Source organism: Cydia strobilella, chromosome 21 (genome assembly GCF_947568885.1).
Source record: "Cydia strobilella chromosome 21, ilCydStro3.1, whole genome shotgun sequence".
Lineage (NCBI taxonomy): Eukaryota > Metazoa > Arthropoda > Insecta > Lepidoptera > Tortricidae > Cydia > Cydia strobilella.
Window position 1 is genome coordinate 11,781,100 of NC_086061.1, and position 27,515 is coordinate 11,808,614.

Consider the following 27,515-nt stretch of genomic DNA (forward strand, 5'->3'; position numbering starts at 1 on the left):
ACTCCACACTCACGTTCGCGGCTTCGCGCCGCGATTCGCACACGAGTGTGGAGGGCCCTATAGACATAGTCTATTTGTATATACAAGTAGTTACACACTCCTTGCACACTCCATAATTTGAGGTTAAGTTAGCTTATTAATCAAAAACCACGAAACGAAACTAACGAAAGCAAAGCATGGTTTATTTTGTTTTATGTTGGTACTTTTGATACTAATTCGTAGCAACATCACTAGAGTGATCAGAATTTTAACTTTCTGTTAATTAAATTTTTTGTTTCTTATAGACATTCGCGTCGGAGTTTGTCAGACGGAGGGACTTGTGAGGATTGGCGAGTACATACAAACAACGTAGTCAACGTAGCAGTTGCAGTAATGGAAGTGATGTATGCGTGTCGCTGCTGCCTGCGGCGTGCTCCGAGCAAGGACCTGACGACGCCGTACACACATCTCGGTATAACGGAGATATATGCCGACATGATAAAAGGGTGCTTTGACATAAATGTAAGTTCATCTTTCTTGTCAGAACGATAAACTTATGAAAGAAAGCTATTTAGTTGGGATACTTGGGATCCATGACAAGGTATATATTATTATTATTTATTTAGCAGGCAGGACGGTCCTGCCAGGACCGGAGATGGTCCCTGCCAGGTGTAAAGACTTGCAGTGCAGCACTTTTGTGCTGAGATAGGAACTAAGGTCATGATTAGTAAGGCTATTGATTAGTATGTTGGATGGACTGGATAATGGGCTATGGGAGGAGACTAGCGGACACCTGCCGTGACAATCAGTCTCAGAATTGTAAAAGGCCGGTGTTGACTCGCCAACTCATTGAGTGGGCCCCGGAATGGCCGCACGCACAGTGCGACAACAGGGCAACACTCTGGAGTGGCTGTGAGTTTGTCGAAAGGTGACTCTGCGGCAGCCAGATCCCGTTCCATTCAGCAGGCTGCCTGCGTTGTGACATTTTACACTTCCAACCTGAAGCATAGGTTCCTTCAGCTCTACTTAGCTAGCTTAATCTCTACTCGCACGCGACAAACGCATTATTATTAGAAATAGTGTTAGGACTGCATGTTCTTTACTTGAATGCTAGCAAATGTGTGCGATTGATTATTTAACATGCAGCTGGTGGTGGGCGGCTCGGGCTCGTGCGGCATCTGCACTATGTGTGTGTGCCGCCTGCGAGACGCGAGCAACTTTAAGCTGCAAGTGCAGCGCAGCCAGGCGGAGCTGCAGGCGCTCACGCAGGAAGAGAACATCAAAGGTAGGGAAACACCACAGCACCACACATCAAACAGGTAGTGAATATTAGTATTCTGTTTAAGCTCTAATACAGAAGTCCATTGAATCTATTAAATCGTCGCGTCCCTGATTGATGCGCCGTGCGCGCGGGAGCACTAACAGGCTCGTGAGCGCGGTCGCAGGGGCCAATGACAGCCCGATATTTGGCTGGGCGAAATCTCACGCGCCGCATGCCCATTACAAAACGAAACGCACAGAATGTAACATTTTCGTATTAATTTAATCACAGAAACAAATATACCATAGAAGACGCAAATGCATCTTCTTCGCGTGTCCGAACCCCGACCAAGCGTCGAGGTTTACCGTCGCTCTTTACAGTCCACGCCGCCGGTTGTTGCAGCCGGACGTCCGTGAAAACTTGAAAAATGCTTCGTTGTATGATGATAATTAATTGCAACAGCCCAAAAATTGCGAGCACCCAAAGGCAAGAACATATTTCCTATCACAGAAGTAATTTTAAAATTATATTATGCTTAAATTTTGTATGAAAAAGTCGGCACGCTTGGTTTTTTTTTATTTTTATAAACTGATCGGCGATTGGCCCTAGTCACACCTGATGGAAAGTGAAGACAGGGCCTAAGATGGAGCTCACCGGTTCAGTAACAGCCTATTCACTCTTGTTTTAAAGAGACCGAGGTCATATTGATCAGGGAATACAGATGGCGGGAGCGCATTCCATTCCTTAGCCGTCCGTACCAAAAAGGTGGAGGCAAAACGTACAAATCGTGGTATTTGCGTCATCTAGCGTATATATTAAATCTGTGATTTTAATTGTGTAATTATTGAGAATGTATGAACTATTCATAAATATTTAATTTATTTTGTTTTACCTTGTTATATTGAATTTGTTTTGTAATGCATTTAATATTAAGTTTACTAATGGATAACTTGTCCGAGTTAAAAGCTTTAACTTTTTTATTAAATAACAACATGAGGCTGACATGTTCACCTAGTGTCCAAAGCCTCAATAAAAACAAGATTTAAAAAAAAAACAATGTAACAATCACACTTTAAACTACAATGATGCATGGTGACGCCATACACACTCCTGCTAACTCTGCGTCCGTAAGCGAACACTCGCGAACGCGAAGCGAAGCGGCGCGGCGGGCCCACGGCGTTCGCGTTCGCAACGAGATCGTCCACGTAGGACACTCCTATACATGAATCTAGTATAACTGGATCGGTCATGAGGGGCGGGGGGAAATGACCGAACGTGATAGCCTTATGTATCTTTCAGTAGGAGTAGCAGAGAAAGCGCTGTTATTGTTTGTCCTTGTCACAGTCTCACATTTTTTTATTCCCCACCGTAAATTTAGTTTGGTTTATGGTGGACTACAAATCTTCTCGACCAATCATATTGTCGCATTGCGTATGTTTTGTCCCTCACGGGCGCACGCGTGTAGCTGATCTATGTAATGCATAGACATAGTATAGCAGTTATAGACATGAAACCGAGGGACCAGGGGTAAGAGAAAGACATATTCATCATGTATTGACAGGTTAATGTATGGCAGCATAATCCTTTTTCTCTTTCACTTATAAATTTCGGTATTTCGCCATCGCCTCCTACCTATGCTGCCATAACCCGACCATGAAAAAAAACCCGGTCGGTGATAAGGACAAAGCATGGCACTATTTTCTCTTTCCTCTTATAGGAATCGCAATAAGATTATTTTTCTCTATCAAAGAGTGTCAGGCCCTTGTATGTAATGCTAGGTCTATGCTCCTATAGTTATCAATGATTTGATTCCCCCCGCGCCCCGCCGCTTCACGTTCGCATGTTGTTCGCCTACGTAGTACGCTGCGTAAGGGTTGACTGCACACATAGAGTAACTTATACTAGAGCGGTACTGTACTGTCATAGTGAATTTTGTAACCACAGTAAATTCACTGCCATCTGTCGACACACTTTAAAACTAAAAATGAAGATTTATAAAAATACGATAAAATGTATTTAAATATGGATAAATGATTTTTTTTATTTGCATTAATTATTTTTATGATTTTGACCCATGTTCTTTCACTGATATGCGTTAAAATTATCTATACGGCAGTAGGCCAAAGCTAGTAGCACCCTCTGATCGAGAATCAAATTTTCTTGATTTACGAGGCACGTTTTTTCCTTAGACTGTATCCATCTATTACGGAGTTATATCTATCTTTGCTGCACATTATCCTGTCAGATATATGAAGTGTTATTGGAATTCATTAAAATATCTGTTAGAGCATAAATTTAACAGGAAAATATGTGATTTGTGTTGTGTTTGTTTGCTCTAGAGGAAGAATCTGCAGTTGAGCCAGAGAATCCTGAAATACAGGAGGAAGATGGGACCAGTGAGCCTGTGTCAGGTGAGTGCTGCAATGAAAATGAAATGAAAAATGTGACAATAAAAATGAAAAATGTTTATATCTGTTAAAACATACAGGTTATTTTACAATGGTAAAGATCTCCTAGTAGGTATACAATACCTGTGGCAGTGATAATAATGAGTAATAATCATAGAGTAACTTATACTAGAGCGGTACTGTCATAGTAAATTTTGTAACCCCAGTAAATTCACTGCCATCTGTCGACACACTTTAAAACTAAAAATGAAGATTTATAAAAATACGATAAAATGTATTTAAATATGGATAAATGTTTTTTTTTATTTGCATTAATTATTTTTATGATTTTGACCCATGTTCTTTCACTGATATGCGTTAAAATTATCTATACGGCAGTAGGCCAAAGCTAGTAGCACCCTCTGATCGAGAATCAAATTTTCTTGATTTTCGAGGCACGTTTTTTCCTTAGACTGTATCCATCTATTACGGAGTTATATCTATCTTTGCTGCATATTATCCTGTCAGATATATGAAGTGTTATTGGAATTCATTAAAATATCTGTTAGAGCATAAATTTAACAGGAAAATATGTGATTTGTGTTGTGTTTGTTTGCTCTAGAGGAAGAATCTGCAGTTGAGCCAGAGAATCCTGAAATACAGGAGGAAGATGGGACCAGTGAGCCTGTATCAGGTGAGTGCTGCAATGAAAATGAAATGAAAAATGTTTATATCTGTTAAAACATACAGGTTATTTTACAATGGTAAAGATCTCCTAGTAGGTATACAATACCTGTGGCAGTGATAATAATGAGTAATAATACAGTATCGGGTACTCTTGGTACTTCGTTTTAACAACTGGTGTAGAAAATGTGATGATGTGTGATTGTGTGAGCAGCGGGCTGAATATACATTTAAAACATCTGCATAAATAATGTGAATATTGTCATTGGACTGGTCACCCAGTGAAGTTACTTGTGTTGTTGTTGTTGTCCTATGGCACCCCAGAGGTGCTAAGGGCCTTCACAAGCTCGCGCCACTCCTTCCTATCTTCAGCGACCCTTCTGGCCTCACTCCAGCTCAACCCGACCGCTCGTAGCTCACTCATGACGGACCGCTGCCAAGAGTGTACAGGGCGCCCGGAGCCACGGCTTCCGTCCGGCGGTTTCCAACCGAAAGCGACGGTTGCGTTATTCGTTTCCCCTCTTCGAATAGTATGTCCTATCCATCTCCATTTCCGTGTCGCGATTTCTTCGCCAATGGGTGTTTGCCGGCATATACTCCATAGGTCTTCATTTCGAATAGTTTTTGGCCAGAAAACGCGAAGTATCGACCTGAGGGACTTGTTGACGAAGACTTGAAGTTTATTCGTTAGGCCCTTCGTCACTCTCCACGTTTCGCAGCCAAAAAGCAACACTGATTTCACAAGGGATTCGAAGAGGGAAAGTTTAACACGTCGCGTGAGCACATTTGACTCCCAGACAGCCTTTAACTGAGCGAACGCAGCCTTCGCCTTCTTTATCCTGTTGTCGATGTCTTCATCCGCTCCACCTTTGCAGGATAAGACGCTCCCTAGGTACACAAACTTGGACACCGAGTCTAGGCTTTCGCCCCCCAGTGAAAGCGGATCCGTTGTACTTGAGTCCACTCGCATGCTGACTGTCTTGCGTCTGTTGATTCGCAGGCCCATTCTATCAGCCTCTTCTTTAAGACCTTCAAGTTTAGCTTCTAGATAAGCAAGAGTAGGCGAAATCAACACGATGTCGTCCGCGTAGTCTAAGTCCTCCAACACGTTCGTGTCCCAAGGTATACCTCTCGGTGTCGATACCACATTACGCATGACGTCATCCAGGAGAATCACAAATAAAAGCGGCGATAGGAGGCACCCTTGCCTTACTCCGGCTGAAATCTGAATCGGAGCTCCAAGCTCCTTCTCATGGACCACCCTGCATGCGCCACCTTCGTATAAGGAGCGTATTATACGGACGATACAGGTAGGAATACCCCTCCTACTTAGGCTTGACCACAACGCGCTCCACTTCACAGTGTCGAAGGCCTTTTCGAAGTCGACGAAGGCCAAAAACAGTTCCGATTGCCATTCGACACACTGCTCTATAAGGATACGTAGGGTGTTGGTGTGGTCAGTGCAGGAGCGACCTGGGCGAAATCCCGCCTGTTCCTCGCGCAGGGTGTCAGCTACTTTTGGTGCGATGCGATTAAGCAGAACCTTTGCCAAGACTTTGGCAGCAGCTGGAAGCAGCGTGATGCCGCGCCAGTTATCGCACCGCGATAGATCACCCTTCTTTGGGACTTTCACCAGGAGTCCTTGCTTCCACTCGGCGGGTACTTGTCCAGCTTCCCATATACGGGTTATTAGGGGATACAGTAGCGTTGAAGATGTGGCGATATCAGCCTTCAGCATATCGACATGCACATTATCGATTCCTGGCGACTTTCCCGGCTTCATGGATTTCAGAGCCGTGACTACCTCATCAAATAATGGCGGCATAGTTGGAATATCCAGCTTCCAGGCAGGTTCACTAGAGGTGCTGCCTTCCGGGTCCGGTGCCTGGGACTGGTCTAATATCTGAGTAAAATGCTCCGTCCATCGTTGCAGCTGTTCGCTCGCTGTACATAGCAGGCTACCGTCGCTTGCCTTCAGCGGTTTCCTGGTTGCACGAGCACCACGTCCACTGAGCGAGCGCGTGATGGCGTACAACTCGCGCATGTTCTTGCGGTTAGCGGCGGTGTTAGCGCGGTCTGCCAGCTCGTCCGCGGCTCTCCGGCGGTCTCGCCGCGCGATTCTCTTTATCAGAGAGCGAAAAGTGCCGTACTCTTCCTTCAAGCGGGCCGTCTGAGGCTCTACAGAGGACAGTAATTGGGTCTTGATGTTATGCCTAGCTTCAATAGCGTGCCACAGCTCCTGCGACATCCAGACCTTCCTCCTTGGGTTAGCATACCCCCAGCACCTTATCGCCGGCGTTTGTAAAGGCAGTGCGAATGCGGGTCCAGGTCTCCTCCATCTGCTCGTCCTCGAGTTCCCCCAGAAGCTCGTACTGATTCCGAAGACATAGGCGGAAGTTTTCACGATACTCGGGGTCCCGGAGTTTCTGCACATCAAATCTTTTGGACGACTTCTCAGATTTGCGATGGGGGATTGCCAACTTAAGTCGTACTTCCGCCAGAACCAGGTGGTGATCACTATCCACGTCGGCGCCACGTCGATTCCGCACATCAAGTAACGAGGACCTCCAGGAACGGCTGATCGCAATGTGATCAATTTGATTGCGTGTTACGCCATCTGGAGAGATCCACGTTACCTTGTGGCACTCCTTGTGCCGGAAGAGAGTTCCGCCTACTACCAGGTTTCGCGCAGAGCATAGGTCGCCGAAGAGTTCTCGGCGGTTCAAGTTACTTGTAATTTATGGATATTACTTATTAGTATAACATGGAACCTTTTGTAAAATCACCACACTTTATAAAACAAAGTCCCCCGCCCCGTGTCTGTTTGTATGTTCGCGATAAACTCAAAAACTACTGGACGTATATAAATGCGGTTTTTTCTTGAGGAAGGTTTAGGTGTAGAATCTGTAAACCCGTGCGAAGCCGGGTCGGGTCGCTAGTGTTTAATATATCATTTCTGTAAGTACAGTAAAAAATGTGAAAATGAAATGAATAGGGATGATGACACATGTCGAATTTTATAACAAAATCTAGTAACATAGATAGCAAATGAGCAATTTATCACAATAATGTAGATATTAAAATAATATGGAAATAATACAAAAATACAGGACTTGAAAGTTTCAAACTAAGTAATTTTTCAACTTTCAAAAAGTAAAAAAGTAGGGTACCATTCGATATAAGGAACATTTTATCCAAAAAAATATTGTACAGCAACTATATACATAAACGCAATATTTCAGCGACAAAAACGCAATTTTCTTATTTTGTCCATACATTCAAAATGGGCTCTCGGTGAACTTGACGTCACGTTCACTTATCGTTTTGTTAGCAGCGTTTCGCGAGTGAAGTACGACTGTCTGGCTTTGACTATCATTTCTGACTTTTGTATTGCTTTAATGCAATGGCTCACATATAGACATTTGATCCTAAAAATAAACCTGATTGATTGATACCATTAATAAAAATTTGTCATCTATCCTATTGCCAACGGAGTGCCTTGATAACAAGCGTACTAAAAAATCTTTTTTAATACAGTTGCTCAAAAAGTGCTACTTTACGTAGCTGTTTAGCGTGCGGAAAGTTGGTTTTCGCGATCTAGTGCTAATATTAGTTTCCTTTAAACGTCGTAATCAACATAAAAACCTACTGTTAATGTAAGAATACGAAAAATATACATATTTCATATTTTATTCTCTTCATCATTATAACACGACTATTTTTTTAATATTGAATATTGAAAAATCGTTCTTAATAAGTTGTCTGAATGGAACGGAACGCCTGTCAAAGAAGAGGCGTTTTTTCTTTCTGCTTTAAGTTTCCAAAGGCAACATTCGATATTGTTTTTATAAATGTACGATACACAAATAATCGTAATTAACGATATTTGGGTATAATATTGTCTTCGGTTACCGCGATAGTTACTCATGAAATAAAACTATGAAAACTGATTATATCGCGTATATTGAATTTATAATACATCCCGACGTTTCGAACTCTTTACAGCGTTCGTGGTCAACGGGTGACTGAGGAAAAATTACAAAATGCAAAAATACCCACATACTAAAATAATGAACAATCATAGACTACAAACTTTAAGGCTGGTTGTACATGCAAAATCGGTTCATAAGGCTAGTTATACACTATAATTATTTTTCAAGTAAAGATATATATATATACGCGATAAAAATAAACTATGCCGGCTCCAACCCTACACCACGGACCCGAGAAGATTTAATTCCCTCCTAAATTGTAGGAGGGTATCCCAATATGGGACCGGCAACAAACTCGGCGGGATACATCTTTTCAAAACATCAGAATGTCCAGCATCATCCAACACTACGGTCTCACAGTCTATGTCTCGCTTGCTCCTTTATCAGGTGGACTACAGGATCCCAAGCTGGTGGTAGAGAAAAGCCATTTTCCCTATTAAAGTTTGGATATTTCTTAATCTCAATGGCCTCGCGCAGCATTCTGGGTATGTAACGCTTCTCCTTGGCAAGAACCAGAGGCTTATCAAACTTGATTGAGTGATTGGCTTTATCCATGACATGCTCACAGACAGCAGACCTAGGTCGACGGTGCTTGACATCAGCTATGTGTTCCTTCACCCGAGTGGAAATGCTCCGTTTCGTCTGCCCGACATATGATAGGCCACACTCACAGTCCAGCCTGTACACTCCTGCAGTCTGTAGAGGGGTATTGCATTTTACAGGCCTCAGGAATTGTGACATCTTCTTCATTGGCTTGAAATATGTTTTTATAGAAGCACGCTTCAAGATGTGGCTGATCCTGTCCGTGACCCCCCTGACAAAAGGCAGAATGGCAGGCCTGCGCTCGACTGTGGGGATCTTAAGAGCCCGGTTACGATTTTAGTCGCAAAAATGTAATGTTGATAGATTTCTTCTGTGAAATTGTACACCTTTTGTTACCTAATTGAAATAACAAGTACTGGTTTCTATTAGCACGACTTCTTATCTCTAGGTTTATCAGATCATTTTTTTGAAAAAAGGCTTACTAAATTAGTAATGAATTTTTTTCTGATGGACGTTTAGGTAAACGCGTGTAAAGCACTGACTTTGATGCTCTTATTTGTAAATTTCGTAAAGTTTGGACTGCTAAAAATTGTAAATTTGTATTACACATATTCTGTACTCTAGGTTTATCAGATTACATTGTTGTTATATGACTTAGAGTTCGAGGAAATGAAAGTTAAACGAATTCAATTTTCTCCAGAAATGACCTCAAAACAAGTGACAATTTCTCCGAAAATCTACTTATTTTCGACGTAGATTGCATACTCAAATAATCTGCAATGTTTACTTAAACTGTTGCTGTACTTAATTTTATTTAAATTGCAACTTTTATTTTCTGACGATTTTTTAAAAACTTCCCCTTTTACTGGGATAACATCGGTGACACGCGCTCGCGGCCTCAGTCCCGCGCGGGAGCTGGTAGAGGCAGGACGTTTGTTGATCGGCTCCGCACGTTGCATCGACGACGACGAAGTTATTTATAATTGTGTGCGTCGCTCGCCGTGTAAAAAGTTATATTTGTTTGCGTGTTTGGCTGTACTGTGTGCGTGTAAACTGCGACCAGAAACTTTAATCCTTGGGTTGTAAGTACTTGTTTATTAACCGCCTTCAAAAAAAAGGAGGTTCTCAGTTTGACCCGTATGTTTGTATGTATATGTATGTATGTATGTTTGTTCGCGATTACCTCGCATTTGGCTGAACCGATTTTGATGCGGTTTTAAAAAAAGTGTTTGTTACATTCTGGAGAAGGTTTTAGTATACATAGAGCTGAGCTGATGCTGAACCCTGGCTGTACCTAGTGGAACGCAGGTTTAGTGCAACATAGGCACACGCTGTTTTGGTCTGTCTTGATGAGCAATTACGAGAGCAGTACCCAAGATGGAGCTGATGCTGAACCCTGGCTGTACCTAGTGGAAATCAGGTTTCGTGCAACATAGGCACACGCTGTTTTGGTCTTCCGACACGTCTTGATGAGCACTTCGGAGAGCAGTACCCAAGATAGAGCTGATGCTGAACCCTGGCTGTACCTAATGGAACGCAGGTTTGGTGCAACATAGGCACACGCTGTTTTGGTCTTCCGACACGTCTTGATGAGCAATTAGGAGAGCAGTACCCAAGATGGAGCTGATGCTGAACCCTGGCTGTACCTAGTGGAAATCAGGTTTCGTGCAACATAGGCACACGCTGTTTTGGTTATTCGACACGTCTTGATGAGCAATTAGGAGAGCAGTACCCAAGATGGAGCTGATGCTGAACCCTGGCTGTACCTAATGGAACGCAGGTTTGGTGCAACATAGGCACACGTTGTTTTGGTCTTCCGACACGTCTTGATGAGCAATTAGGAGAGCAGTACCCAAGATGGAGCTGATGCTGAACCCTGGCTGTACCTAGTGGAAATCAGGTTTCGTGCAACATAGGCACACGCTGTTTTGGTTATTCGACACGTCTTGATGAGCAATTAGGAGAGCAGTACCCAAGATGGAGCTGATGCTGAACCCTGGCTGTACCTAGTGGAACGCAGGTTTGGTGCAACATAGGCACACGCTGTTTTGGTCTTCCGACACGTCTTGATGAGCAATTAGGAGAGCAGTACCCAAGATGGAGCTGATGCTGAACCCTGGCTGTACCTAGTGGAACTCAGGTTTCGTGCAACATAGGCACACGCTGTTTTGGTCTTCCGACACGTCTTGATGAGCAATTAGGAGAGCAGTACCCAAGATGGAGCTGATGCTGAACCCTGGCTGTACCTAGTGGAACTCAGGTTTCGTGCAACATAGGCACACGCTGTTTTGGTACTCCGACACGTCTTGATGAACACTTGGGAGAGCAGTACCCAAGATAGAGCTGATGCTGAACCCTGGCTGTACCTAGTGGAACTCAGGTTTAGTGCAATATAGGCATACGCTGTTTTGGTCTTCTGACACGTCTTGATGAGCAAATGGGAGAGCAGTACCCAAGATAGAGCTGATGATGAACCCTGGCTGTACCTAGTGGAACTCAGGTTTCGTGCAACATAGGCACACGCTGTTTTGGTCTTCCGACACGTCTTGATGAGCAATTAGGAGAGCAGTACCCAAGATGGAGCTGATGCTGAACCCTGGCTGTACCTAGTGGAACTCAGGTTTCGTGCAACATAGGCACACGCTGTTTTGGTCTTCCGACACGTCTTGATGAGCAATTAGGAGAGCAGTACCCAAGATGGAGCTGATGCTGAACCCTGGCTGTACTTAGTGGAACTCAGGTTTTTATTGTTATCAGAACTTCTACCCCCTTTTAACCCCCAGTACCTACTGCATGTTAAACGTGTGGTAGCTCTGGTCAGGTGCCTGCTTCATCTGGCAGCCCTCCAGGTGTTCCAGGTCTTGAAGAACTTAACCTGCCTACAGCATACTCTACCAACTTCAGATTAAAAGAGTTTTACCCCTGATCCGATGCGTCCAGCAGCACTCCAGGTGTTCCAGGTTTTGAGCTGTCTCCGTCATACACTACCCACAACACGTTGAGCGAGTGTTGCCCTTGACCCTTTGCACTCAGCAGCACTCCAGGTGTTTCAGATCTGGAGCTTTCCCCATCATACACTACCAGCGGCACGTTGAGCGAGTGTTACCCGTTACCCCTGACCCTTTGTACCCAGCAGCACTCCAGGTGTTCCAGGTCTGGAGCTTTCCCTATCATACACTACCAGCAGCACGTTGAGCGAGTGTTACCCCTGACTCTTTGCACCCAGAAGCACTCCAGGTGTTCCAGGTCTTGAGCTGTATCCATCGTACACTACACACTACCAGCGGCATGTTGAGCGAGTGTTACCCCTGACCCTTTGCACCCAGCAGCACTTCAGGTGTTCCAGGTCTTGAGTTTTCCCCATCATACTCTACCAGCGGCACGTAGAGCGAGTGTTACCCCTGACCCTTTGCACCCAGAAGCACTCCAGGTGTTCCAGGTCTTGAGCAATATTCAACCAACAACACGTTGAGCGAGTGTTAGAAGAGTGGAGAAGAGAAGAGGATGACTGGAAATAAAAATTATTATACACCCTTCCCAACGATTAAGACTATCTCCATAATATCAAATTCCATCCAAATCTCAAACTATGTCCATACCTCATTTCATCTTAATCGGTTCAGCGTTTATTGATTCCCCATACAAATTTCCACCCCCTTAAAGGGTGAGTTCTTGAATAAAAAGTATTCTATGTCCTTCCCCGGGATTCAAACTATCTGTATACCAAATTTCAACAAAAGGCTAGTTTCCCCTCTGGGTTGGAACGTTGGAAAGTCAGATGGCAGTCGCTTTCGTAAAAACTAGTGCCTACGCCAATTCTTGGGATTAGTTGCCAAGCGGACCCCAGCAGACTTCCATGAGCCGTGGCAAAAAGGCTGGGATAACGCGAGTAAGATGATTATATATATATATAAGATATTGCCTTAGTGCAAATCATTATCATCATGCTATATAATTTGTATGTATTATATGAATACATAGGTAAATTATTAAGAGTAATAAACGATTATATCAAATTTACCGAAAGTTTTATTTTAACCTAATTAAAGTTATAAAGTGACGCATAATGTTGCGAAAGTATCAATATTGTTTAGGCGGTCGCGTTATTTCAAGCAGCGGCCGGCGTTCGGTTACTGTGTAAAAGTCGTATCTTCGCGCGTTTTCAAATCGACTACGGGCTCTTAATGTGGGACCTCTGGTTGACCCGCGGTATCCTGAGCTCGTTTGCCTGGAGCGCGCGCCTGGCATGCTGGAGCTCCGCGGCCAGATGCTGGTCATCACATATCCTCTGGGCTCTCTGAAACAAAGATTTGCCTACTGTAACAAGTTGACTGGGATGGTGATGCGATTTGCCATTTAAGTACCTATCAGTATGAGTAGGTTTCCTATACACAGTGCGACCTAGGGTGTTATCAGGATTTCTTTTTACCAATACATCCAAGAAGGGGAGAGAACAGTCTTTTTCCAACTCCATAGTAAATTTTATTTTGCTATGGATGGAATTTAGGTGATCCAAGAAAGTTGAAACACTACTTTTTGGAAGTATAGTAAAAGTGTCATCTACGTATCTTTTAAATATCTTCGGTCGCACAGGAGCCAATGAGAGTGCCCTCTCCTCGAAGTCCTCCATAAAGATGTCAGCGACTACTGGAGACACCGGAGACCCCATGGCCACGCCGTCGACTTGAAGGTAGAATTCACCATTCCATAGCAAGTAGCCAGATGTAAGGCAATGTTCCAACAGCTTAGCATATTCCTCTGACATGTTCTGCTCACATAACCTCTTCTTGACAATTTCAATGCAGTCTTGTACCGGTAGGCTTGTAAATAGCGACTGGACGTCAAAACTGACCATGATCTCATCATCAGTCAATGTTAGGTCTTTAATCTCACCGATGAAATGGTAAGAATCCTTTGTATGCGTGCTAGTGTTACCACGTAATGCTGAGAGGGCTCCCGCGAGGTACTGAGCCAATTTATATGTGGGAGCATCTATCTGGCTCACTATGGGACGTAGTGGGGCACTAGGTTTGTGTATTTTTGGCAACCCATACAACTTTGGAGGCACGGGGCAGTCAGGAACTAAACTTGCAACATTCAGATCAAGGCTCTCCGAGTAATCACTAATTAGTTCTTTAGTGGTTTTTAATACTTTCATAGTCGGGTCCGTCTTTACATGTTTGTAGGTTGTAGTATCCTTTACATATTTGTTTCAGAGAGCCCAGAGGATATGTGATGACCAGCATCTGGCCGCGGAGCTCCAGCATGCCAGGCGCGCGCTCCAGGCAAACGAGCTCAGGATACCGCGGGTCAACCAGAGGTCCCACATTAAGATCCCCACAGTCGAGCGCAGGCCTGCCATTCTGCCTTTTGTCAGGGGGGTCACGGACAGGATCAGCCACATCTTGAAGCGTGCTTCTATAAAAACATATTTCAAGCCAATGAAGAAGATGTCACAATTCCTGAGGCCTGTAAAATGCAATACCCCTCTACAGACTGCAGGAGTGTACAGGCTGGACTGTGAGTGTGGCCTATCATATGTCGGGCAGACGAAACGGAGCATTTCCACTCGGGTGAAGGAATACATAGCTGATGTCAAGCACCGTCGACCTAGGTCTGCTGTCTGTGAGCATGTCATGGATAAAGCCAATCACTCAATCAAGTTTGATAAGCCTCTGGTTCTTGCCAAGGAGAAGCGTTACATACCCAGAATGCTGCGCGAGGCCATTGAGATTAAGAAATATCCAAACTTTAATAGGGAAAATGGCTTTTCTCTACCACCAGCTTGGGATCCTGTAGTCCACCTGATAAAGGAGCAAGCGAGACATAGACTGTGAGACCGTAGTGTTGGATGATGCTGGACATTCTGATGTTTTGAAAAGATGTGTCCCGCCGAGTTTGTTGCCGGTCCCATATTGGGATACCCTCCTACAATTTAGGAGGGAATTAAATCTTCTCGGGTCCGTGGTGTAGGGTTGGAGCCAGCATAGTTTATTTTTATCGCGTATATATATATATCTTTACTTGAAAAATAATTATAGTGTATAACTAGCCTTATGAACCGATTTTGCATGTACAACCAGCCTTAAAGTTTGTAGTCTATGATTGTTCATTATTTTAGTATGTGGGTATTTTTGCATTTTGTAATTTTTCCTCAGTCACCCGTTGACCACGAACGCTGTAATGAGTTCGAAACGTCGGGATGTATTATAAATTCAATATACGCGATATAATCCGTTTTCATAGTTTTATTTCACGATATTTGGGTAATAATAGTACAATGTTTTATATTTACAATGTCAATGATGTCACAAAATTAATAATATAAAAGTTTCGAATTCCTTACTTGTTGGTTTTCTTATTTTTTCGCAACTGTATTAAAAAACGTCGTTCGATACACGCGCGGAAATGTCATTCTTCACTCATCCCGAGTCTTGCCACTCGCCTGCGGCTCGTGGCAAGATATCTCGGTACTCGTGAAGTAATGACATACTTTCCGCACTAGCATCGAAATGTACTATTGACGTAACCATTGCAAAAAAGAAATTTCCCTCAGTCCCGGTTACTGCGTGGAACGTGGGGTCTAATATAGTGTTGGTTGCTCTAGATGACATGCTTGGGTTAAACATGGCGGCCGGAGACGGCGCGAGCGACGAGAGGGACCCGCTGCCGAGTGAGTACCTGCTTCATGTACTAGCTAGTAATTAGGTCAAGTGGAAATCGAACTTCAGTTTGTTCAGAAACTGTTTATTACGGCCGTATATGCGCCTGTAGCGGTCGCGTCTATCAAGCAGTTATAACAGCGGTTCCCGATCTTATTCAGTCCGAAACAGAACAGAGAACAGAAAGAAAAAGACATGCTGCGCCGACTCCAAGCGAATGGGATAAGAGCAAGCGAATGATGATGATGGTTGTGTTTGTTGTAGTTCTGTTATTAAAAAATAAATATTTTTATGACAATCCCACACAATGCCTAGTATGTAGTATGTACCGACTATTGATATGGCCGACTAGCCTACTAATCGGCGCTCGTATGGCCGATTAGTCGGCCGACTAGTCGGCCAATTCCATAAATCATTATTTCTCTTTCATTCGGATGGTCAAACAGCAGCTTTGTCTAAGTTCGGAATGTTCGGATGCATTTAAAAAAAAACCGGCCAACTGAGAGTCGGACTCGCGCACGAAGACTTCCGTACCATTACGGAAAAAAACAGCAAAAAAATCACGTTTGTTGTATGGGAGCCCCATTTAAATATTTATATTATTCTGTTTTTAGTATTTGTTGTTATAGCGGCAACAGAAATACATTATCTGTGAAAATTTCAACTGTCTAGCTATCACGGTTCATGAGATACAACCTGGTGACAGACGGACAGCGGAGTCTTAGTAATAGGGTCCCGTTTTTATCCTTTGGATACGGAACCCTAAAAACAATTGTTTTGCTCCTTGCGTCGATTCAGCTTTTTGCGCGCAATTTCAATATTAATATAATTTTTAATATTTTAAGCAATAGAATGAAAATTTTATAAAGGAAATGCATATTTAACATGGTATTACGGCAAAAAAAAATCCAAATAAAAATATTTATAAATTGTATATACAGATGTCAATCACAATGAAAAAATCAACGATGATCAACTCTGGTCAACGTGGGACTCGAACCCACATCCTTGGATTGTCGGTCCAATGCGTTACCAATTGCGCAAAAAAGAAAAAGAAAAAGTATTTCGTTCAAATGCAAACTTCATGTATGAAGCCAATTGCCATTTGAACATTAAAAAAAAAAAGATAAAAGACATTTATTCGTGACGATCACAACACAAGTATGAACAAGGAGTATTTTGAGCAAGATAGACCTTAAGAGACCCGGGTTTTGTGAGGTTGACATCTTAGTAGGTTCTAGCAATATAACTATTAGACGCCTCAAATTAGAGATGGACCGGATATTCGGAATAAATGAGTCGATCTATCTTTGAATGTATTAATTTGAGTAAAATAAGTAAATTTGATAAATATTTGCGATATATTTAGTTTAAGTAGGTATATCCTGTTTTTCTGTAACTAATAATAGGCCGACTAATTTATTTTATTTATTGGAGAAACAACAGAGGTATGCGACAGGATAATAGGTTACATTGTTAGGTACATATATGATTGAGATGACACTTACTTCCTTAAACGCTCTCACTAAAACATACTTAAAATAAACGGACTTAACTAAAAGGTATATTTACATACAAGTTTACCAAGTGTTCCAGACCATGCGTATGTGTACTGTAATTAGGTACTATAATTATAATTAAAGAGAAAAGAAAACAAAAATACCAAAAACTTGGAAATACTGACAACCAATCTAATCAATATATGTAACATTAAGTAGGTACAAGGACAGTAGCGATACTATAGCAATGATGACGACACATTACTGACGAACACTATGTTGGCCGTTGAGAATATTGAGTATTTGATTACGATATTTGGGCTTAGCGACATTGAATATATCGATGGAAGTAAATTCTTTATTGTAAGTGTTACAAATACGACGTAAGGGGGCTCGCAAACCGGCGTTACTAGAGGCGGTGGAAACCGAGAACAAAGCATTAGAGCGCGAGCCGCATCGAGCTGTGACTCTAAACCGTATGAGCTCCAGCACGTCTATACTGTTAAAATGACCTTTGCAGATACTAAAGAGAGTAATTGCGTTACAGCCTTTGCGTCTGGTATCTAATGACTGCAATTTATAATAGCGCAACAGATCAACGTACGGAACACGTTTTCCTGTCAATCGTCTATGTAATGCCAGTAAGAACTTTTTTTGAACCATTTCTATAGCATTTGCATATTTCTTATACAGTGGATTCCAAATTACTGAGTCATATTCTAAGTGTTGTCTAACCAGTGATATATACAGCAGAAGATAACTTGAAGATTTTTAAAAAACCTTTGCAGTTCTCAGAACAAAACCTAGCAGATACGCTCTATGTGCAATTGGAAGTCTAGTTTATCGTCGAATAGGATTCCTAGATCTCGTGCCGTTGACACTTTTTTGATATAATCATTAGCTATTTATATTTCGAGTTGATAACTTTATTTTTATTTTTTGTAAAGGTCATCTATCGCTTATAATCTGTTTAAATTGTTTTGGTAATTTGTGTTCCAGTGTGTTCGGACGGCAGCGCCGCCCGCGCCCGGGATCAGCTCGCGATGGCGTGTACCGTGGTGCTCGAGCGCCTCCGCGCCGACGCGACTGTTCACAGTGGAGGCGAACCATATAGCTGCGAACATTGTGGCAAGCATTTCATGAACAAGTCTAATTTACGAGAACACATTCAATACACTCATTCATTGACCGGACAAAAACCATTTGCTTGTGATTTTTGTAGTTCTACATTTCAAACTGAATTGCTTTTGATAGAACACGAGAAAAGCGAACATGGTGTTACAAATTTTATGTGTGCTGAATGTGAGTATACAACAAGTTTCAAGAAAAGGTTGGAAACTCATTTAAAGAGTCACTCTTCGGAGAATAATTTTAATTGTAGTCACTGTAGTTACACAACTTCGTGTAAAAGTGATTTACATAAACACCAAACAATACACATTGCTGGAAATCCTATTAAGTGTAGCGACTGTGATTTCAAATGCAATGATGAATCAGAACTGCTACGTCATCAAAAGACGCACTACCGCAAGCACCAGATAAATATTACTAGAAAAAAACCTTACAAATATAGTCATTGCGATTACAAGTGCAGTGCTAGTTCTATGTTACGAAGACACAACAAGGCCCACACTGGCGAGAAGCCTTTTCAGTGTAGCCACTGTGATTACAAATGCAGTCGGAACTCAAACTTACAACGACACCTGATGATACATACTGGGGTGAAGCCATTTCATTGTAGCCATTGCGATTACAAAAGCGCACACAAATCACAATTACAAACGCACCTGAGGAGACACACTGGAGAAAAGCCTTTCAAATGTAATAATTGTGACTACAAGAGCTGTGATAATTCTGCCTTACTAAATCATAAAAGGCGACATACCTGCGAGAAGATTTTTCAGTGTAGCCACTGTGATTACAAATGCAGACAGAAAGCACACTTACAAAAACACCTGATGATACATACTGGGGTAAAGCCATTTCAGTGTAGCCACTGTGATTACAGATGCACAAAAGAATGTGTCTTACGACAACACCTGATGATACATACTGGGGCAAAGCCATTTAAGTGTAACGATTGCGACTACAGCTGCAGGCGGAAAGGAAATTTGTTAGTACACCAGAGGATTCACACTGGAGAGAAGCCGTACATGTGTAGTTATTGCGACTACAAATGCAGTCTTAGGTCAACCTTACGAGGTCACGAAACTACACATACTGGCGATAAGTCATTTCAGTGTAGCCACTGTGATTACAAATGCAGTCAGAAAAAACACCTTTCAGTTCACCAAAGAATACACACCGGAGAAAAGCCGTACACTTGTAGTCATTGCGACTACAAGTCCAGTGATGGCTCTACCTTACGAAAACATGAAAGGCGACATACTAGCGAGAAGAGCAAGTTATTTATAAGTATAGCAACTTAGTTGTAAGTAATACATATTTCTACGCCGATAGAGGCAGAATATGCCGCACTTTGTAATTTGACCATCTTTGTACCATATTCTATGAAATAAACATTTGTATTTGTAAGATTTTTCAGTGTACCCACTGTGATTACAAATGCAGTCGGAAGTCAAACTTACAACGACACCTGATGATACATACTGAGGTGAAGCCATTTTATTGTAGCCATTGCGATTACAAAAGCGCACACAAATCACAATTACAAACGCACCTGAGGAGACACACTGGAGAAAATCCTTTCAAATGTAACGAGAAGCCCTATGCACGCACCCACTGCAAGTAGTCGAAATAAAAACGCATTAAAATCCACCTGACAATAAAATATTTCGTTTAAAAACCTTAGTGTATAGTTCCGTATGTGGTGAGAAATGTGATCCGCTAGTTCCCGGTGGCGCATGTGTGTGGTGTGTGGTGTATGTGTCGCGGGTCCCTTGCACGCGCGTGCACGATTTGTTCCCGGTATCGCATGTGTGTGGTGTATGTGTCGCGGGTCCCTTGCACGCGCGTGCACGATGTGTTCCCGGTGTCGCATGTGTGTGGTGTGTGGTGTATGTGTCGCGGGTCCCTTGCACGCGCGTGCACGATTTGTTCCCGGTGTCGCATGTGTGTGGTGTATGTGTCGCGGGTCCTTTGCACGCGCGTGCACGATGTGTTCCCGGTGTCGCATGTGTGTGTTGTGTGGTGTATGTGTCGCGGGTCCCTTGCACGCGCGTGCACGATGTGTTCCCGGTGTCGCATGTGTGTGGTGTGTGGTGTATGTGTCGCGGGTCACTTGCACGCGCGTGCACGATGTGTTCCCGGTGTCGCATGTGTGTGGTGTGTGGTGTATGTGTCGCGGGTCCCTTGCACGCGCGTGCACGATGTGTTCCCGATGGCGCATGTGTGTGGTGAGTGGTTTATGTGTCGCGGGTCCCTTGCACGCGCGTGCACGATGTGTTCCCGGTGTCGCATGTGTGTGGTGTGTGGTGTATGTGTCGCGGGTCACTTGCACGCGCGTGCACGATGTGTTCCCGGTGTCGCATGTGTGTGGTGTGTGGTGTATGTGTCGCGGGTCCCTTGCACGCGCGTGCACGATGTGTTCCCGGTGTCGCATGTGTGTGGTGAGTGGTGTATGTGTCGCGGGTCCCTTGCACGCGCGTGCACGATGTGTTCCCGGTGTCGCATGTGTGTGGTGTGTGGTGTATGTGTCGCGGGTCCTTTGCACGCGCGTGCACGATGTGTTCCCGGTGTCGCATGTGTGTGGTGTGTGGTGAGTGGTGTATGTGTCGCGGGTCCCTTGCACGCGCGTGCACGATGTGTTCCCGGTGTCGCATGTGTGTGGTGTGTGGTGTATGTGTCGCGGGTCCCTTGCACGCGCGTGCACGATGTGTTCCCGGTGTCGCATGTGTGTGGTGAGTGGTGTATGTGTCGCGGGTCCCTTGCACGCGCGTGCACGATGTGTTCCCGGTGTCGCATGTGTGTGGTGAGTGGTGTATGTGTCGCGGGTCCCTTGCACGCACGTGCACGATGTGTTCCCGGTGTCGCATGTGTGTGGTGTATGTGTCGCGGGTCACTTGCACGCGCGTGCACGATGTGTTCCCGGTGTCGCATGTGTGTGGTGTGTGGTGTATGTGTCGCGGGTCCCTTGCACGCGCGTGCACGATGTGTTCCCGGTGTCGCATGTGTGTGGTGAGTGGTGTATGTGTCGCGGGTCCCTTGCACGCGCGTGCACGATGTGTTCCCGGTGTCGCATGTGTGTGGTGTGTGGTGTATGTGTCGCGGGTCACTTGCACGCGCGTGCACGATGTGTTCCCGGTGTCGCATGTGTGTGGTGAGTGGTGTATGTGTCGCGGGTCCCTTGCACGCGCGTGCACGATGTGTTCCCGGTGTCGCATGTGTGTGGTGTGTGGTGTATGTGTCGCGGGTCACTTGCACGCGCGTGCACGATGTGTTCCCGGTGTCGCGACGACTCCTGTTCCAATTCCAACCTCCTGAGACCATGTGTACACAGTTACTGTATTCCCAACTGCAAAAGCGCAAGACTATTTTGTGAATCATTCCCGTTCCTAATGTGTCCGTGCAGTTTTGCAGTTCGCTGTACATATTCCACAATATATTTAGAACTGTTAATTATACAGTAACTAAAAGTTTCATATTCGAACACAAATCAACTGCTTCTGGCTCTCAGGAAGATAAAATAGTAGATTGTATCATAAGGGGGCAAAATGAAATAGGTAATATATTTACGGCGAGGGCGTACATTGAGTCCTAAAAAAAGCGAAGGATTCTATAATAGAATCCCGAGAGTGGCTAAGGATTCTAAAATAGAATCCTGAGCGTAGTGAGGAATACAAGTGTGTTGCGCCTAAGATGGAAATAATTTTGCTACCATTCACCTGTGAGCAAATTGTTTTGTTTCAAAATATAATATAAGCGAAAGAAATTAAAAAATTGTATGTAAAAAAATATAAAAATAGTGTCCTAGAATGTGTTATTTTGATCCCTCCTAGCAGGGAAGAAAAAGCCCTTTTCCGAGTAGGTGATGTGGAGAGACATTTACAACTACCTATGAGAGTTTTCTGTGTGCCGGATCCAGCAGGCTTGGAAGCCCTAGTCGCGGGACGTATCCGGGTCTCGATAAGTATGCTAGTGTCATAAGTACGTAGCAGTAATAATTAATAAAGGCCTGTGTCTGTATCCATCTCCTGCAGTTGTCGTATAACCGACAGCGACGGAACAGAGATTCACTGAATAGAACCTGCATACTCGTATATACACTCATACTACTAAGAAGATTATATATAGAGATGGGCCGCATATGAAGTTTGCCGAATGTTCGGTTCTGATCTTACCGAACATAATATTCGGCCGAATTATTCGGTTCATCTGTGTCAATTGTAATAAACCATTTGAAAACTAGATAGTCATACTTGTTACGAACAAAATGCTGCACTTCATGATGAAAGCAAGCCGGTTTGCACAGTGATAGTAGAGACCAAACTGAGCGATTTGACCAGCATCAGCGCAAGTTTCACCCCTTAGGAACAGAGATGGCGCCACTTCTTTAAAAAATATTTCAAAAAATTCTACAAGCGAAACCAATGAACCGATTTAAATATTTAATATCTCAAATGAAAGCTCATTATATATGTAACTTTAAAAAAACTACTCAAAAAATATAAACTGAATACTTTCGACAAAAAACGGCATCTTAAGTTTTTTCTTTTACTTGATTTTTAGTTTTTACTTGATTTCTCCAAAAAAATGTATGGAACATGAAAAGTTTAATGCATGTATATATTACTGAACAAATAACAAGTATTATAAAAAAAACCCGACACCGATACCTCTCATACTTCACGAAATATGAAAGTTTGAATGTGAGTGTAAATTTCTTCAAAATATATTTAAAAAAAATCTACACGCAAAACTATTTGACCGATTTCAATGCTTAATATCTCAAATAAAAGTTCTTTACATATAGGTATATTTTTCATAAAAAAATACTCAAAAAATATATACTGAATACCTTCGACAAAAAATGGCATATTAAGTTTTTTTTTTACTCTAGTGATAGTTTTTACTTGATTTCTCAAAAAAAATGTACGGAACATGAATAGTTTAATGTATGTATATATTACTGAATAAATAACCTTTCATTTTTCACGAAATATTTAAGAGGCCGTAGTCGATTTTAGAGCAAAAATTTAAAATTGATAGATTTAGTCGTTGAAATTATACACGTTTTGTTACGTCATATCTAAATAACAAGTATTGGTTTCTATTAGCACGTCTTCTCATCTTGCCTTTTAATAATGGGGCCGCGAGCGTGCGTAATATATGAAAAGAAGGGACAGTTTTTAAAAATTCATAAAAAATGTAGGGTGTTAAATTATACAAATTGATAAATAAGAATAGTTTCAGCAAATGTTGTAGATTGTTTAAGTATAAAAATTACGCTGAAATTAAGTCGATTTTCAGAGAAATTGTCACTTGTTTTGAAGTAATTTCTGGAGAAAATTGATTTCGTCTAACTTTCATTTACACTACTTCAAAGTCATAATAATAAAAATGTAGTCTGATAAACGTCAAGTACAGGATATGTGTAATACAAAATTACCATGTTTAGCCGTCCAATCTTTACGAAATTTACAAATAAGAGCGACAAAAGCAGTGCTTTACGCGCGTTTAACTAAACGTCCATCAGAAAAGCAAACATTACTAATTTAATGATATGATATGATATGATATGATTTATTTATCTCACAATATACAATTGCACTTAAAATTACACATGGTAGATTCTTAGGAATTTATATTGTGATTGTCGGTTTTTTACATTATGAATAATTGAATATGAAAAATAACAGAGACAATCAAAATTATAGGTACATTCAAAATTATTAAATTACAATAGTATGTCAGCAGTTTCGTTAAATTCTACATAATAGATTAAAAAACATTCAATAAATTAAACAATTATCTAGAAAATAAATTCGCCAGGAATGGTTCGTTATTAACTCTATAAAATAAATAAACAAAATTGAGCACTTATGTCACAGAAATTAAGGTCACCATTAAACTAACAAATAAGTAAATTACAATAAACCTTACAATTCCGATGTCAGCAAAGTACTATTTAAATAAATCTAATTAGTGATTTCATAAAACTCCTTTATGGAATACAGTGGATTATCCAATAAAAAGTTTCTCAAACGGCTCTTAAATTTTCTGTCAGAGGGCTCGTCTCTCAAGTCTTGGGGTAGTCGCTCGTAATAAGTAGGGCCGATGACACGCGGGTTTTTTCCTGCAAGTGCCATGCGACGCGGGACAGTTCTAAGACGCCCTGTTGAGCGAATCACCTTGCCAGAGACTTCTACTTTAGAAAACGACGACATGTTATTTCTGACATACATCAAAACTTCAAACATATGTAGCGAGTAGTGCGTCATTATTCGGTAGTCTACGAAAATACCCCTACACGAATGTCTTGTTTTAACGCCAGCCATGGCGCGGAGGGCACGCTTTTGTAGTATTAAGACTCGATTCGCATCCGTCGAATTCCCCCACATTATAGAACCGTAAGACATTCGCGAATGAAAAATGGCAAAGTAAACCGATTTTAATGCAATTTGCGATATAAGAGGTTTTAATTTTCGTAGTACATAGACGGCACTACTCAGCTTATCACACAATTTGTCGACATGGCACTTCCAGTTCAGGTTCGCGTCTATCATAAAACCAAGAAACCTGCACTCGGTACATAGCGGCATCGGGACGTCAGATATACATGAGATAATGAGTCTGTTTTCAAAAGATTGATCTGATAAAAGGTAAGATAAGAAGACGTGCTAATAGAAACCAGTACTTGGTATTTCAATTAGGTAACAAAAGGTGTACAATTTCACCGACAAAATCTATCAATTTTACATTTTTGCGACAAAAATCGACACCGGGCTCTTAAGTTCAATGAGGGCTAACGCGTATGAATTCGCCGCTAGGGGCGCTAGTGTAGATGGTGGTCTTTTCCATAGTTCGAAATGTCAAATGTCACTTGTCACTTCAATGACTGACAGCTGTTCTTTAGTCTTTTGGACCACCATCAACAGAGGCACCAACTGGTGAGCAAAAAACGATAGCCCTCATTATGCACGCTCTTACAAATAAATTTATTTAGAAGAAATCTTCAACCGCAGTAAGTGCACTGATTTTAATATGAAAAGAAATAACCCAATTTATTTTAATAAAAAAAAAAACAAATAGTTTGTTCCTGGTGCTGAATTACAAAAAAATATAACAAATCTAAAATTAGAAATTATTTTTATTTAGCCCTTGATTTATTCAAATAAAATCGAAATTCCTTCAACTGAAAAATGACGTATGCCACTTGAAGTGACAATATTTGCCCATATATGTTTATATATTTTATATTTACCCATATATGGCCCGCTTGGTAAGCTGCTCGAAGTGCATGTTTATAGAGAGTATAGGTTATTTTGCATGCTGACCACTGATTATAGGTCTGGCACAAAATTATAGGTTTAATCAATTAGGCACAAAAATAATTCAACAGTAATCTACAGGCACAAAAATAATTTATGTATGATCAGTGATTTTGTAGTATTGGAATGGTACGAGTACTTAAAAACGACTTTTCTTTTTCAGTTCTACATCTACCGATGAACCCGAAGAGGACATTTATGTTTTTTGTTTACAAATGTAGTCACTTTAAATACAAATAATTTCTACTTTAGGTTATATTTTTTTGTAATTCAGCACCAGGAAAAAACTTTATTTCGTTTTTATTTATTAAATTAAATTGGGTGATTTCTTTTCATATGACACATATCATATTAAAATCAGTGCACTTACTGCGGTTGAAGATTTCTTTTAAATAAATTTATTTGTAAGAGCGTGCATAATTGAACAAATATTTCGTGAAGAATGAAAGGTATCGTTGTCGGTTTTTTTAATAATACTTTTTATATACTCAGTACTATATATATATATTAAACTATTCATGTTCCATAATTTTTTTAAGAACTTATGTAAAAAAGATCAATCGTGTAAGAAAAATATTTACACTCACATTCAAACTTTCATATTTCGTGAAGTATGCGAGGTATCGGTGTCGGCTTTTTTTTTAATACTTGTTATTTATTCAGTAACATGCATTAAACTATTCATGTTCTTAAATTTTTTTTTGAGAAATCAAGTAAAAACTATCAATCGAGTAAAAAAAAACTTAAGGTGGTTCGATTTTCATACAAAATTCAATCTGCTTTAATTAAGGCACTACACACTATTACTACACAAATATTTGCTCATTTATCTACTTTCGAATATTCGTTTGCGCTAAATTAATAGAAAAAATTTGTTTCATACAGAAATCATACATAAATCAACGTAATTTTTTCATCAATTTTACGTATGTGTGTGTCCCAAATGTCGTGTACAAATACGTTGCGTGCGGCGTTGCCACTCTATGACGTTGGCGACGTTGCCTGGCCGACCTGGCAGGATTTGCAGTGCCGTCATGTTTAGTGCATTTTTATTTGACAGTGTTGACACTGACACATAGGGTCATGTTTATTGTGTCAATTTGTTTGTATAAATTGAAAATGATAGCAACGTCTAAATCAAGTTACAAAAATCATCGGTGTTCTGGTCCGCGAAAATCCAGAAAAATTCAGACTCAATTGAAGCGGAATTCATGATGGTGAAGTTTCGTAAGGTAGGTACAGTTTCATTCCTTCATTGTACATTGTAATTTTCTCGTGCCGATCTTTTTAGAAAATAATTCTCACTTCTTCCGTAATGGTAGATAATTAGATATAAGCAGTGAACAATACCTATATAATGTAATTATTACTGTTTTGGTTGCCGAATAGTCAATGTGTCACTAACTCTAGGTTTTTTTTAGGTATTGTGCAAAATGAAGAGCCATTCTTGGAAATAAAATGTTTTCCTTCATTAGCCAGAAAAAATCAGGACATCCTCACTGCAATAAAGTAAAATAAAACATTTCCTGGGGATGAAAATTATGGAATTTTGTCTATGAATGAAAAACACAATTATTAATAGGTAAGTAAATGATAACTTTATTAGAATCCATATTGTTGCATCATCTTTCTTCCTATAACATTAGAGATTTTGTGCTATCATGATATTATTTTTCTTTCAGGTACAGGGACAACTACGGATAACAAATATGAAAAAATGTTATTTCATTTGTTGTGTGAATCCATCTACACCAACAAGACATCCACTGCTGGATCTCCACAACGACTGGTCTTGCAAGACCGGCCAAAATATCGAGAAATAAATAATATAAATAAACATGATAAATATCCCGTTTTCTATAATAGTTATAATTAGAAGGCCATGCAATGTTGTTACTCACTGTACCTACTTGAATCAAAAAAAAAATATATAAAAAAGTTTTAATTTTATTTTACAATTACTACTTTATTATTAGAACATTACGATACAAGTGCGAAAAGTAGGAAATTGGCAACGAGTGGCGATAAATTGAAACACGACCGAAGGAAGTGTTTTAA

At 41.4% G+C, this 27,515-nt stretch overlaps 1 protein-coding gene across 2 annotated transcripts in view; it reads left to right on the plus strand.

The window, feature by feature from the left end:
• Window positions 1-293: 293 nt before the first annotated feature.
• Window positions 294-27,515, plus strand: part of LOC134751192 (gastrula zinc finger protein XlCGF26.1-like) — a 93,019-nt gene continuing 65,797 nt past the window's right edge. The window contains exons 1-6 of one of the 2 annotated variants that reach the window (XM_063686571.1): window positions 294-501; window positions 1,126-1,264; window positions 3,580-3,651; window positions 4,250-4,321; window positions 15,454-15,519; window positions 18,007-19,892. In XM_063686571.1, the coding sequence (XP_063542641.1) occupies window positions 373-501; window positions 1,126-1,264; window positions 3,580-3,651; window positions 4,250-4,321; window positions 15,454-15,519; window positions 18,007-19,436 (1,908 nt within the window). In that variant the 5' untranslated portion in view covers window positions 294-372 and the 3' untranslated portion in view covers window positions 19,437-19,892. Of the gene's footprint in view, window positions 502-1,125; window positions 1,265-3,579; window positions 3,652-4,249; window positions 4,322-15,453; window positions 15,520-18,006; window positions 19,893-27,515 lie in introns of those variants that run through there. The other variant, XM_063686569.1, reaches the window with a different exon arrangement.